The sequence below is a fragment of the Ailuropoda melanoleuca genome, chromosome 2, assembly GCF_002007445.2.
Source record: "Ailuropoda melanoleuca isolate Jingjing chromosome 2, ASM200744v2, whole genome shotgun sequence".
Lineage (NCBI taxonomy): Eukaryota > Metazoa > Chordata > Mammalia > Carnivora > Ursidae > Ailuropoda > Ailuropoda melanoleuca.
Genome location: NC_048219.1, coordinates 107,974,884 through 107,994,917, shown reverse-complemented (window position 1 = coordinate 107,994,917; position 20,034 = coordinate 107,974,884). Strand labels below are relative to the sequence as shown.

General features: G+C 33.8%; 1 protein-coding gene across 6 annotated transcripts in view; it reads left to right on the top strand.

Moving 5' to 3' along the window:
• ZRANB3 (zinc finger RANBP2-type containing 3) overlaps window positions 1-20,034 on the top strand; it is a 297,893-nt gene that overhangs the window by 26,657 nt on the left and 251,202 nt on the right. For 4 of the 6 annotated variants that reach the window (XM_034654466.1, XM_034654464.1, XM_034654467.1 and 1 more), the window contains exon 2: window positions 720-887. In XM_034654466.1, the coding sequence (XP_034510357.1) occupies window positions 727-887 (161 nt within the window). In that variant the 5' untranslated portion in view covers window positions 720-726. Of the gene's footprint in view, window positions 1-719; window positions 888-18,337; window positions 18,399-20,034 lie in introns of those variants that run through there. The other 2 variants (XM_034654468.1, XM_034654469.1) reach the window with 2 other exon arrangements.

The window sequence follows — 20,034 nt, the reverse complement described above, 5'->3', positions numbered from 1 at the left end:
ATTATTGAAGAAGTTTTATAGGTTAGTAATTTAATAGGACTTTTCTTGCAGAGCTCTGAGAATTTACAAATATATAAAATTTTCATATAGAAAGTTAAAATGACATTTGTGGAAAGCCAGTGGTGAGGAAGGTGCTAGTCAGGCAGAGTTTATACTGTGTATTCATTTGATTAAAAGAATTCATTTTAATATTTAAAAATGAATCTTATTTAATATTGCTTTAATTTAATTATAAATTTGGAGTTAATATCTTTGTATTTTGTAATTTCTAAAATGTAATTTTATCTCACTTTTAGAAAATTTGGTGTGATATGAAAATGTACATCTACAAAAGGATTAATTATAAAAGAATTCCTCTTTCTGTAGCAAATCATTCCTTATTTTAAAAATTATTTAGTTTTAAAAATCTGGCTGATTCATAAATTTTCAGTAAAACGTTTATTGCTTAAAACAGGATTACAGTTATGTTATGGTTCAATTTGAAATACAAATGAAATGAAGGATGCTGAGTTCCCACATTGTGCGCTAAGTAATTGCTTTTGGACTTAGTGGTTTGAATTTTCTTAATGGCTCATTTTGGATTGTGATTTAACCAATTTATATCTGTGTAGATAGTATATCAAGGCTACTAGTAAGTACTTTAGTTTTATCATTTATGTTTAATTCTCTAATACACTCAGTAATAACTATTTCCCCTATTTTGTTATTTTTTTTTTTAGGATCAGGATGCCTAAAGTTCATAAGATAAAAAAGTCTCTTACACCTCAGATTTCTTGTTTGACGAACGAGTCTTGTAAACAGTTGGATTTTTTGCCTGACAAACTTAGAGCAAAGCTGCTTCCTTTCCAGAAAGATGGCATTGCTTTTGCCCTCAGAAGAGATGGCAGGTAAAGTACTTTTTTCAAGACATGCTAAAAATATTTAATTCTGGAGTGTGTATATATATAAAAAAGAAAACAAATGTTTGTGCAAACCAGTTTTTTGTGTGTGTACGTAGTCTTCCCATTAATTTTTTTTTCACTGTATCTTGAAATGATAATTTTAGGATGTATCTCATTTTGCCTTCATTCTTGAATAATATTTTAGTCGACAATACAACTCTACTTTAATAGCCATTTTTTTCCTAGCACTTGGAAGGTTGTATTCTATTGACTTACGTCTTTCATAGTTGCATTAAAAAGTGTGTTCTTGAGTCTCAAAAACTGACTTTACAGGTGACTTACTGATTACAAAGAGAAAAATTACAAAATGTTCATTTAGTATAGCCGATAGTGGGGCAGCTCTAGGCATAATGTGCTGCACAGGAGTTATTCAGCATTTCTTCCTGGAAATACTTGTTCTGTTGATAAGGGGGAAACCGTCAAACCAGTTCAGAATGTGGGATATTTTTTTAGGACCATGACCTGAACTCTTCAAATGATACAGTGTTATGAAAAACCAGGGGAAGTGATGAGAATGTCCTAAATTGAGAGACCTAAAAATTTAGAACATCTGAAAGTGATACATAAATCTTGATTAGATCCTGGATAAGTTAAAGGAAAAGCTTTAGAGGACATATTAGGATAGATAACTAGGAAAATTTCATCTGTACTCTCTTAGAGTGATGTTATTGAATTAATGTCAATTGTCATGGGTGAGGTAATGATGTTGTAATCGAATGTTGTTCTTGGAAAATGCATGATTAAGAATTTGGGATGAAGAGTTGTGATACCAGCCTACTTTCTATATTTTCCCAAAAGGAAAGGTCATTATATGTTTAGATAAACTTTGAGTGAGTCAGTCACAATGTTAACACTGAATCTGGTCAGTGGTATAAGAGTGTTCACTGTAGTATATTCTCTTTGGATTTTCTGTCAGTTTGAAAATTAAAAAAAAAAAGCAATCAGTCTGATTTTCATTCCTTTGTAGTCATCTGTCTTTTCTGATTGGATCCGATCTTTTTCTGTATCTGAGTTTAAGATTTTTCTCTTGGTCTTTGGAGTTCTGCAGTGTCAAAATTATTTATTCAGTCTAGTTTTCTTTTTGTTTATTCTCGAGATTATTGTGCATTTTTAAATCTGGTATTTGTGTCGTGTTGATTTTGAAAATTCTCAGCTATTATCTATTTTTAAAAATTATTTTAAAAGATTTTATTTATTTGAGGGGCGCCTGGGTGGCACAGCGGTTAAGTGTCTGCCTTCGGCTCCGGGCATGATCCCGGCGTTATGGGATCGAGCCCCACATCAGGCTCCTCTGCTATGAGCCTGCTTCTTCCTCTCCCACTCCCCCTGCTTGTGTTCCCTCTCTCGCTGGCTGTCTCTATCTCTGTCAAATAAATAAATAAAATCTTTTAAGAAAAAAAGATTTTATTTATTTGAGAGCAAGAGCATGAGCGGTTAGGGGGATGGGCAGAAAGACAGGGAGAAGCAGACTCCCTGCTCAGGACCCAAACGCAAGGTTCTGTCCCAGGACCCCAGGATCATGACCTGAGCGAAAGGCAGACGTTCAACCAACTGAGCCACCCAGGCACCCCTCTCTCTTTAAATATTGATTCACACCCATTCTGTTAATTTCTTCTGCAATGTCTATTAGACTTAAACTTGACCTTTTCACTCTATCCTATGCTTCCGTTAACATGTCTTATATTTTCTCTATCTGTGCTACAACATGGCTACTTTTAAAGATCTATTTTTAAAAATAAAAGGTCATGATTCAGTTATTCTAATCCGTTTAACTTACCTATTCAGTGTTTAAAGAGTTTTTTGAAATGATGTATAAAATATATGGGGAAAAGTATGCAGATTATAAGTATACAACTTGAAGAATTTTTACAGTACCGCCATCACCAAGATCAAGAAATAGTACATTACCAGCATCCCAGAAACCTTTTTCTTGCCCCTTTCTGATCACTACTTCCTCCTTCCTCTCCAAGGTAACCACTTATCCTAATTTCTCAAACCACAGATTACTTTTATATGTTCAACTGTATCATTGTAATCATCTATGTGTATCTTTTGTGTCTGACTTCTTTTGCTCAACATCTTTGTGAAAGTCTTCCTTATTGTTGCATGTGGTTGTAGTTGGTTCATTCTCATGTAAAATTCCACTGTGTAAATATAATACCATCATTTTTCTATACATTCACTGTTGATGAATATTTGAGTTGTTAACCAGTTTGGGGCTTTTACATATAATAGTGCTATGAACATTCTTATACAAATCTTTGGTATATACATACATACACATATATTTCTGTCATGTGTATAACAGGAATAATTGCTGAGTTATAAGATATGTATATATTACAGTAAATAACTTCCTATATTAGTTTGCCAGGGCTGTCATAATGAAATACCACAACTGGGTGACTTAAACAACAGAAATTTATTGTCTCACATTTCTGGAATCTAGAAGTCCAAAACCAAGGTGTAAAAAGAGTTGATTCCCACTTAAGGTTGTGGGGGAAGGGTCTATTCCAGGTCTCTTTCCTTGATTTGTAGAACACTGTCTTCTTCCAATGTCTTTTCGCATCATCTTCTCTCTGTTCGTGTCTGTTCCCTTTCTTTAAGGACACCAGTCATTATTGGCTTAAGGCCCACCCTAATAATCTAATTTTAACTAATTACATCTGTACTGACTCTATTTCCAAATCAGGTTGCATTCTGAGGCACTGGGTGTTAGAACTTTTACATATGAGTTTTGTGGGGACATAATTCAACCCATAACTCAGCCAGTTTTCAACGTGTACCAATTTTTACTTGTATCAATAATGTGTAAGAGTCCTGGTTGTATCACATCTTCACCAACACTTTTTATTGCCTATCTTTAATTTCATTTTAGGTATTCTGGCAAGTATATAGTGATATCCATTTAGGTTTTCATTTGTACTTTTCTGGTAACAAATGAAATTTAACACATTTTTGTGTGCTTATTAGCCATTCCATTGTCCTTTATTATTAAGTGCCTGTTCATATCTTCTGTATTTTTCTACCAGGTTGTTTGCCTAATCGTTTTCTGGGAGTGTTTTGTCATATTTATATTTTGGATATGAATTTTTTGTCAGATGTATATGTTGCAAATAAAATTTATCAGGTTACGGTTTTCCTTTTCTCTCTCTTACTGAACTCTTGATAAGCACTAGTTCTCAGTTTTAATGTTATCTTAAATACCCTTTATTGGTATTGTATTTTGTGGCTGGCACTTTTTGCATCTGATTTTACAAACCTTTGTCTACTACAACGTTGTGAAGTTAATTTTCTGTCTTCTAAAAACTTTGTTTTATTTTTAATTTAAAAATTTTTTTGAAGATTTTATTTATGTATTTATTTGTCAGAGAGAGAGAGAGAGAGAGCGCCCAAGTAGGGGAGTGGCAGGTAGAGGGAGAAGCAGACTCCCTGCTGAGCAAGGATCCCAATGTGGGTCTTGATTCCAGGAACCTGTGATTATGACCCGAGCTGAATTAACGGACTGAGCAATCCAGGTATCCCTGTTATATTTTTTATATTCAGATCTACATTCCACTTAGAATTGATTTTTGTATGTGGTATAAGTTGGGGATCAGAGTCGATTATATATTTATTATTGTATTATTTACTTTTGTCTATCAGTGTCTGATACATCACAATTTATTGGAAAGACTAACTTTTCCCTACTACATTAGAACTTTGCCATAAATTATATAATTTTATGTGTATCTTCCTAGATAAGTGCTGTCTAATGGAACTTTCTGCCATTATGGAACTGTTCATTTATACACTGTTTAATTCAGTAGTTATTAGCCACATGTGACTGCTGAGTTCTTGAAATATGGCAAGTGTAACTAAGGACTGAATTTCATATTTTAACTAATTTTAATTGATTTAAATCTAGCCATGTGTCTGGTGACTACCATATGGGACAGTACAGCTATAGATTCTTTGTTTTATTTTTCTAATTGCCAGTCTTTGTGTCAACACCATACTTCTTAATTATTGTAACTTAATAATAGATATTTTGGTCTAAGGTAGCGTAAATCTTACAACTTTGTTATCTTTTCAAAATGGCCTCAGCTGTTGTTGACCCTCTGCATTGCCTGTAAGTTGTAGAAATCATTTATTATTTTTCACCAAAAATGGGATTGTGAATGGGATTGTTTTGCATCTGTAGATCAGTCTGGGGAGAATTGATATCTTTATTATAAAGTATTTTAATCCATTAATGTGAATATTCTTTCATTTATTTAATTGGCCTTCATTTATTTTCATCTCAGTTATTCTTCCCTTAATTTCTTTTTAATAAGATCTTATAGTTTTTAATATATAATTCTTTCATGTATATCAGTGTATTTATTCCTAGGTGCTTAGTATTTTTGATGTTGCTCTAAAATGTCATTTCCTCCCTCTGGCTATTTCTAAGATTTTCTCCTTGTTTGATTATCCAAAAGTTTTGCAATGTATGATATGCCTACGTTTGCATTTAAAGTTTTTCATCTGTGAGTTATTCATTTATTAGTTCTAGGAAAATACTCAATCTCTTCAAATCTCTTCAAATATTATTTTTACCTCTTTCTTTTCTCCTTGGTCTCCAGTTATATCTATATTAGACCTTTTCTCTGTGTTCTGTATATCACTTATCTTCTTTTTTGTATTTTCTTTTTCTTTTTTTTAAGATTTTATTTATTTATTTGACAGAGAGACAGCGAGAGGGAGCACAAGCAAGGGGAGTGTGAGAGGGAGAAGCAGGCTTCCCGCTGAGCAGGGAGTGCAATGCCGGGCTAGATCCCAGGACCCTGGGATCATTACCTGAGTGAAGGTAGACGCTTAACCACTGAGCCACCCAGGTGCCCCAATGTATTTTCTTATTTTTTTAAAAAAAATTCTGTGCTTTATTTGGATATTTGTTGTTTAATCATATTCTTTTTACTAATCCTAAATTTTGCTATTAAATTAATTTATTGGATTCTCTGAAGGAAAAGACTATTAGTCAAAATACTTGAAACCAAAACCCATTCATTATGGCTGAAACAAAGAGGCTGAATTTATTATTTGCTAAGCAAGGGAGAAACTGCTTCTTAAACATGGCAGACAAAGCAAAGAGTTGGTATTGAATCAGACTTTGGGGAAGTTTGGAGTCTTTAAAAAGCAGGAGTGTTTTATGTATTTGCTCAATATCAGAGTATAATTTAGGGATTAGCAGACTGATGTCAAAGAACAGTCAGTCCTTCCCTATCTTGAAATTGGAGAATAGAAACATTTTATTTTCTGTTCTTAATGTCAGATAGTGTATTTTTAAGTCCTAGAATATCCAATTCCTGTCTGCTGGTTATGTGGATAGTATCTTGCTTCTTGTCATGTTTTAACTCCATCTCTTCTTTCTATAAATATTTAGAACATACATATTTTACATATCTGAATTCCTTTGGAGGCTAATTTTGCTTTTGTTCTTGTTATTCATGATGGTTTATTTCCCAATGTATTTGCTAATTTAAAAAATTTTTGTTTTTACAATTAGGTAATCTAAATCTTAATTAGGTAATGTTATTTTTGATCATTAGTCAAAGTGATATAACTACAACACTCTCTACCATGTAGTTACTATTTTTCCCTCTCACAGTTGTTGCCTATTTAACAAACCTACTAACATGAGATGTTCAGACCATGTAAATATGCTTCCCCTTATCTAGTTTTCTCTCTTGGATTTGGCTTCCATACATGTTCTTGCTCAAAATAATTTTTGCCCTGATAGCTGTGAAATGATGATTTATTAATTGGCATTTTACTGTAAGGAAGAGCCCTCCGTTCTGTTCCAACAGTCTCTCTTTTTCTCTTTTCCTGTCTGTTTCTACCCATTCATCTATCCGTCCATTCTTGTGGATTCCTAATATATTCAGTGGGTTATAATCCCTTACTGTACTGTAGTTTGCTTCTGTCTGTTTTGGAACTTGTTTGTTACAACTGGAATCATGCAGGTTACATGTGTCCCTGATTTCTTTTGCTCATCGTGTTCTTGAGATTCATATATATTGTTTTGATATCTGAATATAAGATGGTTATTTTGATCATTCATTTGCTGATAGACATTTGGCTTGATTCTAGTTTGGGAGTCATGAATAAAGATGGTATTAACATTCATGGACAAGTCCTTTTGTGGACATGTTTTCAATTCTATTGCTTTTTTTTTCTTTAGGATTTTATTTGTGTGCGAGAGAGAGAGAGAGAGAGAGAGAGAGAGAGAGAATATGAGTTGGGGGGATAGGCAGGGGGAGAGGGAGGAGCAGACTCCCCACTGAGTAGGGAGCCCAATGCTGGTCTGGATCCCAGGATCCTAAGATCATGACCTGAGCTGAAATCAAGAGTACAGCGCTCAACCTATTGAGCCACCGAAGCACCCCAGCAGCTCACTGTTTCTTAATTTGTATTTTCCTAAAGACTAATAATATTGGCATCTTTCAATTGTCCATTATTGATTTGAAGGAGGTTTTTTATTCTGGATAGAAGACCTTTGTCAGATATATGTATTGTAATTTCTTTTCATCTGTAGTTTGCTTTTTAATTTTCTTTACAGTATTCTTTGATAAACAGAAATTTTTAATACTCTGGTTTTTCTTCAAATGGAATAAATTTTTTGCCTTTTGATAAACAGAAATTTTTAATTTTCATAAAATCTAATTTATCAAGTTCTTATGTAGTTATGCTTTTTACCCCAAGATCACAATGTCCCTCTATTTTTTATTGGAAGCATTCTAATTTTAGCTTTTAGGTTTTGATATATGATTCATCTCAAATTAATTTTTGTGTATGGGATAATAGTTCTAGGTTGAGTTTTCTTTGAAATTGATATCCAGTTACTCTGGCATAATTTCTACTAAAGTCTCTTTTCTCCCATAAATTACCTTAGGCATCCTTGTGAAAAAGCACTTGACCATATGTGTGTAAATCTGTTTTCAGGTTTTTTTTCCTACGTGTTTATCTTTTTTTTTTTTTAATTGTCACCCCTTTTCCGTTTTTACTTAGGTTGTAGCTTTTTTAGGCTCAAATTTTGTTAAGGAGTCTCATTTCCAGTCTCTGCTTTGTGTAGATCTAAGCCCTTACTACCATTGTTCTGCTTGACTGTTAAGTCTTAAGATTCCCTGTTCATGGTGTTTGCAGACACCTTCCTTGTGGCCTCTAGCTTTATCATTCACCTATACTCAGGTTTTGATTTTCTCTTTTGTTTCTGGCCATTGTAAATTTTTTTACTTTTCTTCAGGCCAGCTCTGCATTTTAAAAGATGGTATTTTATCTAAGTTAGCATTTCCAGTTGTTTGCAAAGGGAAAGATCTGATTCTTTCTAAACCACCATAGCACTGGGAGCTGAAATCTTACTGTTAAATCTTCATTCATTAAAGACTATACTTGCTGTCATTTTAAAATACCCTTAATATAGAATTACTTAATTTTTTCCTATTATATTCCAAATTTAATATTATATAATTAATTTCCCAACAACGATTTCTTTCTGACCATATTTTCCTTGCATGCCTTTAACCGTCTATTTTCAACATTTTTGACACACTTCTTTTATTTATTTTTATTTTTTATTTATTTTTGAAGATTTTATTTATTTATTTGAGAGAGAGAGAGAGCAGAGCACAAGCAGAGGGAGCTGTAGGCAGAGGGAGAAGCAGGCTCTCTGCTGAGCAAGGAGCCAGATGCAGGACTTGATTCCAGGACCCTGGGAATCATGACCTGAACTGAAGGCAGACGCTTAACCAACTGAGCCACCCAGATGCTCCTGAGACACTTCTTTTAAATGAGTTTTTAAAAAAGTTCCAGATTTGTATTTTACTTTGTGATTCAGTTTGTCTTTTCTTTTAAGTAGTATTAAGCTCACTTTCATTCATTGACATTAGAACTATATTTGGTCTTAATTCTGCCATCATAGCATTTGTTATGGTTTCTGTTCCTAAAAATATGTTACTATATAATCATTATATCATCCATTAAATATATTACTATAGTAGCATCAAAGTTTTCTTCAGGTTTAGTATACACTTTCAGTAATTTGAAAGGTTTGGAGCTTGAATCCACTGGTAATCTTTATAAAAACTATAGCTTTGCATAATATAGCTGATTCTCTATTTTATTAGGTGGTGTTTTCTTATTCCCAATTATGTACAGTGGCATTTGGTGTATTACCTTTTCCTTCCTTTCTGTCCCTCTCTCAGCACATCATATTAATTGATTAAATTATTTTTCTTTATTCACCTTTGTATCTTTAAAAATACTTATAATTTGTTGCTATGAACAAATTTGTTCCTATGTGTTAGATATTTTTTGCCAACTTTAGATAATCTTTGCATTTTTCTCCTCTTTGACTCTTGTTAGGTATGTAGTTTCTGTGCAGTCATTGTAACTGTTACATTCTTTTCTGTACCCAGATTATTTAAACAGCTAAGTAGTTTCATTGCTTCCCTCCCGTCCACTTTGTTTTTGCATAGTGTTCTTTGGTTGGGGTTATCTTCTCAAAGTTTCTTTTAGAAGGGTTAATAGGAAGTCAGTTACCCAGTTTCTTGCATTTAAAATTGTCTTTTCACTGAGTTTATACTAAATGAAAAATTGGCTGAGTAAGAAATTTCTCAGTCCCAGTTTCTTTTCTGGCTGATGTTCTAGTTAATGCTCCACTGTTCACTGGAGACAAGCCTGAGGGCTGCTTGGTTTTTTTCTCCTTAGAGATGGTTGATTTNGGTTTTTTTTTTTTTTTTTTTTTTTTTTTTTTAGATTTTTTTGTTTCACTGCTTATTTTGGCAATCCAGTACAGGGTGTGGCTTCTTGTTGACACTTATATGTCTCTTTCCTTGTTGTGCTATATTATTTTAATCTCTAGTTTATCTTCTTTTTAAATTTCTTCAAACCTTTCTTGAATTATATTGAGAACAGTTTTCAGTTCTTTTATTTTGGTTTTCTTCTTTGAAGACACCAAGTATGCCTGTTAATTTGTCTTCGCCTATCATGTGTATCATTTGTATTTTCTGTCTTTTTCTTTCATAATTTATTTTTTCTCTAAAACTCCTTTGGTTTCTTTATTCCCTTTGAAAATTTCCTTTCAATCCTGTCGCATGTGTACGTTCCTTTTTCTTTTCTTTTTTCTTTTTTCTTTTTAGCAGTACCTATTCTCTCCTGCTTCCATTTGGTCTCCCTTTCAGTGATGTTTATTTTTCTTTAACTTCTGTGACCTTCAGCTCACATTTAAGTTCTTCACGTTTCTTGCCGTATCTTCTCTGAGTCCTATACCTCTGCTTTGAGTTTCTTGTGTTATAAAGCTGATTGCTTCTTTAAGTTTATTTTTCTATTTTTCTATTTTTAGATTTATTTGTTTAAGAGAGAGAGAAAGAGCACAGGGGAGAGGGGCAGAGGGAGAGAGAGTCTTAGCAGACTCCTTGCTGAATGCAGAGCTGGACGTGGGGTTCAATGCCAGGACCCTGAAATCACAACCTGAGCGGAAACCAAAAGCCAAACACTTAACCCACTGTGCCACCCAGGCTACACCTGCTTCTTTAATTTTAAATTTGTGGCAAAATGTTTGATATGATTTTCATCTCCTTCATAGGTACTTTTTTTCCTGTGTGTTTTTCCATTTGATTTCCCTTTTTCCCCTTTTTTATTTTTGTAGAATTGATTTTTTTTTTTTAAGTTACTACTCTGAGGAACATTTTTTTCCTAAGCCTGCTATTTGCAAAAGATCGCCTGAGAGGGCCAGAATAATGTTCTAATAATACTCTAGACTAACACCTATTCTTTCTATGAAATTTTTTTTTAAAGATTTTATTTATTTATTCGACAGAGAGAGAGACAGCCAGCGAGAGAGGGAACACAGGCAGGGGGAGTGGGAGAGGAAGAAGCAGGCTCATAGCAGAGGAGCCTGATGTGGGGCTCGATCCCATAACGCCGGGATCACGCCCTGAGCCGAAGGCAGACGCTTAACCGCTGTGCCACCCAGGCGCCCCTCTATGAAATTATTTTTATATGTTTTTTTTTTTCATTATATTTCCTGAGCCAAAAGAAATCAACATAGCAGAGTAGCTAATGTTGCAAATCTGTCACTCCTGCCCTTACTCTGCTTCCCCTCATCTGGGAGTTTTCACTGAAGGCCTTGCCTTCTCTGCTTCTCCTTGTAGCTTGGCTGGAGCTGGGGGTATTCTGGCCACCCATCTATTTCTCCTCTTGTGGTTATGCAAAGAAAGGATTCTTGATTACAATACAAGTGCCCTCTTCACTTAAGAACTATATTTTGCTGTTTTGTTTTGTTTTGTTTCCCTGAGATGTTTAGCCAAGGGTCTTTTCTAGATATACCACTTCAGTTGTTGTTGTTGTTCTTGTTTTTCCTATTTATTATTTCTGGTAGCCCATTTCTTTTTGTCTGATTTTCAAAGATGATAAATAACCATGCATTAAAATTTTGAATCTGTGCTCCACTAAGCTGCGTATTGTATCCATTACTTAGCTATTTATGTAATGATTATATATATATATATGTATTTATGTCTGCATGTATGTACCTGTGGATTTACATGGTTAAAAATAATAGGCAAACTTATTAATATATGAAATTTTCTGTATACAGTTGAACAAGAAGGTTTGCTATATGTAGTTTGCTTATTCACATCCGATGAGGTTTAAGAAGCCTGTTACTGAATGAATTATTAGGCTTGTCATTGTTACCTTTATCATTAGTTAATACTCTTTGTATAGATGGTGTTCTGAAATAAACTGTATTTCATTTCTTCTGAAAATTCTGGCAGAACAATTTGTTTTAATTATCTGTCTGCATGGAGAAAGGGAGGACTTTGTGGTATTTAAAGCTTTTGCAAAAAGTATAAGAGATGATTTTGTAGTAATTTGTATTCTTTAAAGGTATCACTTGATGACAGCCTAATTGGTTTCATTGTTTTCTTTTCTCTCCTTAAATTGAATAGTTTTCTGTTATATTACCCATTTAGATATACTGCTTTTGTAGTGTTACAGTCCTTGTTTGGCTGAATGTAGATTAAATTTTTACATCAGTGAACAAATATATTGAAACACCTGGTGGTTTTGCTATGAAAAAATTCTTTGTTAAACTATTTTAATATTAGGGTATGAATCACCATGCTTATCATTTCAGTCTAAGATAAGGATAATTAAGTGAAAGTATGAATGAACCTTGAAGTATGGTTATAAAAAAGCCAGAAGAAATAAGTTATACAATTTTATTTATTAATTTTATACAGCCTAAGTAATCTGATTTATGAAACACAAAATCTTGCTATTCTAAATAGTGTTAATTTGAGTTTTAGAATAATGTCATTGTTTTGTCTCCTCCCCAAGCAGCGAGGGACCCTATAAGGGTGTGTAGAGAGAGACTTGGCTATGTCAAAAAGTATTATTGATGCATAGGTATACATTTTGCACAAGCCAAAAAAAAAAAAAAAGCAAAAATAAATAAGTGGGACTACATCAAAATAAAAAGCTTCTGCACAGCAAAAGATACAGTCAACAAAATGAAAAGGTAACCTATTGAATGGAAGAAAATATGTACAAACCATATATCCATTAAGGGTTTAATATCCAGAATATATAGTAAACTCATACAACTCAATAGCAAAAAAAAACCCCAAATAATCCAATTAAAAAATGAGCAAACGAATGAATAGACATTTTTCCAAAGAAGACATACAAATAGCCAACAAGTACATGAAAAGGTGTTCAACATTACTAATCATCAGGGAGTTGCAAATCAAAATCATAATGAGATACAAGTTCATACCTTTTATTAGAAAGGCTGTTATCAAAAAGACAAGAGATAACAAATGCTGGCAGGGATGTAGAGAAATGGGATCCCTTGTGCACTGTTGGTGGGAATGTAAATTAGTAAAGTCATTATGGAAAACAGTATGGAGTTTACTCAGCAAATGAAAAGTAGATGTATCGTGTGATCCAGCAATCCCAATTCTGGTATATATCTGAAGGAAATGAAATCAGTATCTCGAAGAGATATCTGCAACCCTATGTTCATTGTAATGTTAGTCATAGTATCCAAGACATGGAAACAGCGTAAGTGTTCATTTATGGATGAATGGGTAAAGAAAATGTGGTGTGTGTGTATACGTATGTATGTGTGTGTAAGTATATGTATTTTTACTCAATGGAATATTTACTCAATGGAATGAATTTTATTCAGCCATAAAAGAAGGAAATTCTGTCATTTGTGATAATATGGATGAACGTTGTCAGCATTACACTTAATGACGTGTCAGAGAAAGACAAATGTTGTATGATCTCACTTACACGTGGAATGTAAAAACACTGAACTCAGAAACAAAGAGCATATTAGTGGTTGCCAGGGGCTGGGGTGTGGGGGACTTTGAGACATGTTGTTTAAAGGGTACAGATTTTCAGTTGTAAGATGAATAAGTTATGAGAATCTGATGTATAGTGTGATGACTATAGGATATTTGATGTATACATAATATACTATATAAATATACTATACTTGACTGTTTACTTGAATATTACTGAGAGAGTAGATCTTAAATGTTCTCACCACACAAAAATTGGTAACTATGTATGGTGATATATGTGTTAACTAGCCTTATGGTAGTCATTTCAAAATATATACATACATCATATCATCACATTGTACACATTAAACTTACACAACATTATAAGTCGATTATGTCCCGATAAAGCTGGAAGAAATAGGTATCCATTTTAATAGATGAGCTTAATTGCTGCTTTCACTTTAGGTAAACTGACTAAACTGACTTAAAATCAAACTTTTTTATTTGGAAGTATCCTGTGGATTTGGGGGATAAAGTTAAGCATGCTTTGGTCATCATATGTACTAATTTCTGTTGGAGATATATATATAAAAGCAAAATTGCAGTACCACTACTCACCCACCAGAATGGCATAATTAAAAAAAAAAATGAGGAATGTGAAACCTCTGCAATTATCTCACACTACTGTTAGAAAACTGGCACATCTGCTTTGGAAAACTATTTGGCAATATCTACTGTAGGTGAACATGTACATATTCTGAGACCTAGTAATCCTATCCCTAGGGTATATAGATACTTATATATGCTAACTATAAGAATACTCTTTATGGCCTTATCCATAAAGCTAAAATTCAATTGTCCATCAGCAGGAGAAAAGGAAATAATTGTAGTATATTCACACAATAGAAAACTTAGAACAATGAGAATGAACAAATTATATCTACTATAACAGCAGGATGAATCTTACAGACATGGTGTTGAGTGAAAGAAGCCAGACATAAAAGAATACATACATTAACTGTATATATCCATTTATATAAAATGTATGTAAGATACTAATTTATTTACTATCACTTATATAAAATAAATATAACATACTAATTTATGGTGTTATAACTCAGGAAGTGGTCACCCTTAAATGGGAGAGTATTATGAAAGGAAGAAGGTCAGTCACAAGGGAGGCTTCTGGGGATGTTGGTAATATTCTGTTCCTTGATCTTGGTGCTGTTACATGGGTATCTTCATTTTATGAAAATTCATCAAGTTGTAGTCCTAAGATTTGTTTAATATCCTGTATTTTTTATACTTGAATAACAAATTTACCAAAAATATTAAATGTGGGGGCACCTGGGTGACTCAGTCGGTTGGGCATCGGACTGTTGATATCAGCTCAGGTCATGATCTTGGGTGTCATGGGATTGAGCTTCCATTAGACTTTGTGCTCAGCAGGGAGTCTGCTTGAGATCCTCTTCTCTGCGCCGCCCTCTCTCACTCTCACGCTCTCGCTGTCTCACTAAAGTGAATAAATCTTTCAAAAAATATTAAATGTGCTTTGCTTTTAAATACATATATACATATACATATGTACACATATATGTCTATACATAAGTGTGCACATAAATTCTTTAAGCATAGACCACTATTGAAATATTTGTGTTTCACTACTTTATGAAAAAGAATGCAGGGGCGCCTGGGTGGCTCAGTCGGTTAAGCATCTGCCTTTGGCTCAGGTCATGATCCTAGGGTCCTGGAATCAGCCTGTGTTGAGCTGCCTGTTCAGCGGGCAGTCTGCTTTTCCCTCTTCCATTTGTGCCTCCCCCCGCAACTAGTACTCTCTCTTTACCTCTCTCAAATAAATAAATAAATAATCTTTTTAAAAATGCAGTTTTTTTTGTGGGGGGAGATAAATGTTTATGGAAGCTTGATTAATAATAGGAAAAACTGGAAAAATTCAATGTCCGTTCGCTGTTGAATGGATAAACAAATTACAACACAGTACTGTTCAATAAAAGATAGTGAACTGTTGATACATTCATCAACATGGATGAATTTCAAAATAATTACACTGAGTGAGGGAGGCTAGCTCCCCACTCCCAAAAAGATTACCGTATGATTCCATTTGTATAAAACTCTGGGAAATGAAAATCAATCTATAGAGACAATCGGGTAAGTTACTGATTGTAGCCTCGTTCATTTTTGGAAGTGCTCTGTGAGTGCTCTAAGAGAATATGTACCCTCTAATTGTTGGATATATAATTTATTTATGTTACATTAAATTTGTTAATTTTGTTGTTCTCTACCCTTTTGAATTTTATGCTCTCTTAATCCACTAATTACAGAGAGACATTTGTTAAAATGCCCTTCTTTGTCAGCTTAATCTTGTATTTCTGTTGATTTTTGCTTTACATATTTTGAGCTTATGTTATTCATTGCAAACAAGTTTATAATTGCTTCATCTTCCTAGAGAATTTTTCCACGTTCCTTTTTTCATATGATTCATGGTAATCTTTTCTGACCTAAAGTCTAATTTGTTTAATATTGATAAAGTAACACCAGTTTTCTTTCTGTTAATAATTTCCAGCTATACCTTTTCTTATTCTTTTACCTTCAACTTCTTTATGTTTTTATGTGGTTTTTTAGTAATAATTGTTAATAATTCCTAACAAATTTTTAATAGCACACATATGGTTTCTATATATATGTTACCTGAACTTGTTAATACTCTGTTTTCTTATACTATTTAATTAGTCAATAAATATACTCAGATGGTTCAATTTAAGAGATTTCAACGAGGGACTATTAGGAGATATGGTTGAAGTTAAGAGAGCCAACATATAGTTAGGGGCCACAAGCAGCACCTGTAGTTCTGGTGGGAAACAGCCACTCTCAGACCTCCTTCTTCCCATTCCCTAATCATCTCCCATTACCTAATCTCTAGCTGGTGCCTTCACTGATCAAACTGTGTTTGAAGCCACCTGGCATGGGAGTAATCTGGAGGAGGAAGCAAACAGAATAATAAGTGAAATTACTTGGACTTTGGAAAACTCCTTCCAGAGAATTCAAATAGAATATGTTGTTTTGCCCTCTAATTACCTTTTCCTCTGAAGTTCCATTTTGGCTGATTGTAATGTTAAATGTACCTATCCATTCACCCATTTCTCTCTCTTTCCCTCTCTCTCTTGTTTTTTATTGAAGTATAGTTGACACTTTACATTAGTGTCGGGTGCAACATAGTGATTTGACAACTATATATGTTATGCTGTTCTTAACACATAAGTCATATGGTATTTGTCTTTTTCTGACTTAATTTATTTAGCATAATATTCTCTAGGTCCATCCATGTTGTCACAAATAGCAAGGTCTCATTCTCTTTTATGGCTAAGTAATATGCCATTGTGTATGTATGCCCCATATTCTTTATCCATTCATCTTTCAGTGAACACTTAGGTTGTTTCTGTGTCTTGGGGATTATAAATAATGCTGCAGTAAACATAGGGGTTCTCTTTATAAATAGGCACTTATATGTATGTGTATGTATATATACATACATAACTTCAGAACGAGTAAAATTAAAATTAACAGTAAACTTAAAATCACCAAGTAAAAACAGTGATGATTTAGAACCAATCTGATGGTAAGAGTTTAAAACAGTAAAAGAAATTCAAGTCATTAGAAATGTGGAGAACTGGGGCACCTGGGTGGCTTAGTCGGTTAAGCATCTGCCTTCGGCTCAGGTCATGATCCCAGGGTCCTGGGATGGAGCCCCATGTCGGGCTCCCTGGTGAGTGGGGAGTCTGCTTCTCCCTCCCGCTCCACTCCTTCCCCCTGCTTGTGCTTTCTCCATCTCTCTCTCAAATAAAGAAAATCTTTAAAACATATATATATATATATTTTAAAAAATGTGGAGAACTGAATATTGGTTGAATTTTCAGGTTATCCCTATACTGAGTTTTGCAACATGGTTACCCAGAGTTTTATACTAGAAAGAAATTTTACAAAGTGCAATACTGTTTTATCCAAACATTTTTATAATGGAAATTTTCAAGTGTATTTGAAAATGGAATAGTATACAGAAAGTTCATGTAGTTATTACCCAGCTTTAATAATTATGAACATTTCTAGTTATTTGTTGTACTATTCTGTATTTCCTTCATACAAGCATACTTTTCTTTAGCTGGCATATTTTAAAGTAAATTCAAGAAATTATATTTTACCCATAAACACTCCAGTTTTAATCTTTAAAAATAGGGATGTAAAAAATAATTAGTGTAATTATCACAGCTAATAAATTCAAGGTAATTAATTCCTCATTATATCTATTATTTAGCCCATTTAAAAATTTTTCCCACTTATCTCAAAGTGTCTTTTCTACTATTGGTTTTTTCATATCAGATCAAAACAGGGTCCACACTTTGCATTTGATGGGCTCTTTAACTTTTACAGATCAGCAAATTTATAGGAATATTATATTTTTGTTTATAAATTTGCCTTACTAACTTTTAAAATTTTTCCTTGGTTGAGCTGCATTAGTTTTAATATAAGGGAACATTCTGTAATGAATTTAAATATCCACTAGCACTTTGCATTTTTTGTGAATCCTCAGAATAATCAAATGGAATAAAGAAATGCTTTAATGACTGGCCTTTGCAGAAAGTATCTACATAGTGCCTACTCGGTGCCCTGCACTTGAAAACACTGGTGTGGAGCAAAAAGAGCATGTGCTTTGGCCATAGGTGGCCTCATGTCTGTTCCCTTTATTCTACCATTCCAGTCATGGTCTTATTCTCTCCCCCGTGTTAAGTGAACACTTCATGCGTAAGTGTAGACTCAGTGGTTAGACCATAACAGACTACTGCATATGGAAGAAGGTCAGATTTTTATCAGTAATAAGTCTGCTTTTTTATTCAGAAACAGACTTTTGGAAATAGTGACAAAAATGAGAAGCATGTTACATTGATCAGAGTTACTGTTTCTGGCAGCAGTTAAAAGTGGTCACTGGGAGAGTGAATGGTTGATTCTATCATTAGAAAGGGAGGAAAGCAACAAATGAAACACAAAGTAAAACAGCCCTTTGTTCTGCAGAAGAAAAAGCCACCATTCCTATCTGCTCCTGTGGGGAGAACCAGCTGGCCAATATCCTGCAGTAAGTCCTGTGTGTGACTAGTGTGGGGGGTGGTCTGTGTTGGGATGAGGGTCATATCCTTTTCAGTTTCCTCTTAGTTCTGGGTCTCTGCTACCTCTCTGGTATTTTTATATATACCCTCCCCGCTTTTAAAATATTTAACCTTCATCCCATCATGGTAACTGAACTGTATAGAAATCAAACCACAGGTATTGTTAAAAATATTTCAGTATCCATTCTTTTGTACAAAGAAATTCAGGGCAAGAGTTGGGGTCAAACATGTAGCAGATTCCAGTGAATTCATATTCATCATTCCAACTGGCAGGAAACTAATTCTTCTTTATTTTAGTGTCATAGATTTCTGTAAGTACATTTGTCTATTAAGCAAGGTAAGTTTCCCTTATTAAAGGTGTGTTTTTGTTTTTGTTTTTTTTTTAATTGGGAGCTCTGGAGCTAAGAGTGATTTCTCCTGCTCTGGGCCACACTGCCACCTGGGGGCCAACAGGAAAGACTGTTCTGGTGTTGTCCTAGCCAGTGCCAGAAATCTTTGACATTGACCTTGATTTTATTAAGACAAATACCAAGACACCATTATCTATTGGTAGGTACCAAAATAATACAGTTGGCTTACCTGGTGGTGTGGTATGATATAATTTTATAAAAACGTATTTAAAAATTTAGTGTGATACTTCCATATTCTTTTGATGTCTTTCACTTTTCCCCTATATTTTAGGGTATTACCGACTATCTTGAGACAAAGTTAATGAACATTTCCTGGGTCCTTTTATATGTATACTGCTGCTTCATACTTACAGAGAGCAGTATGTGAGTACTGGTAATAGTTTACCATTTATACCATAAAATTGGTTAGTATATGCATGTCCTTCTAGCAGAAATATTTTGAACATAGATAAACATTTTTGTCCTATTGATATGTATGCATTTCTTTAATTTTTTTAATGCAAGATGATTTTTGTTGCTATATACTATTGGTGCTTTAGAATGTGTAACTGAAGAACAAAAATTATATGATTCCACTTGTATGAGGTACCTAGAACAGTCAAATTCATAGAGACAGAAAGACTAATAATGGCCGAAAGCTAGAGATAGGAGGGGGGTAATGGGGAGTTACTGTTTACTGAGTACAGTTTCAGTTTGTAATGATAAAAAGTGCAGGAGATGGACAGTGGTGATAGTAACACAGCAATGTGGATGTACTTAATACTATTGAATTAGACACTTAAACATGATGAAAATGGTAAATTTTATGTCATACATATTTTACCACAATAAAAAAGGTATTACTGTAGTAGTATTACTGGGTGGTATACTTTCTCAGGGCATAGGAATGAGTAGGTATGTGAATTTCATTTTAAAAAGCAGATATTATGTGCTAGAAACTTCGCATGTAGAAGGCTATAACCCTATGTGGTATGTACTTATTAGATTTCTTTTACCCATTAAGAAACTAAAGCTCAAAGGAGGTCTTTTATAACAAATTTACTGACAGCTTAACTGTTTGCTCAGCTCTCAGGATAATTTGTCAGAAGTATATGGTTTATAAGCTCATGAAAGATGTAGTTGAAATGTGGACCTATTTCTACTTGACTCTAAGGCATGTGTTCTTTCTTTTCCACCACCTACCTTCCATGAGAAT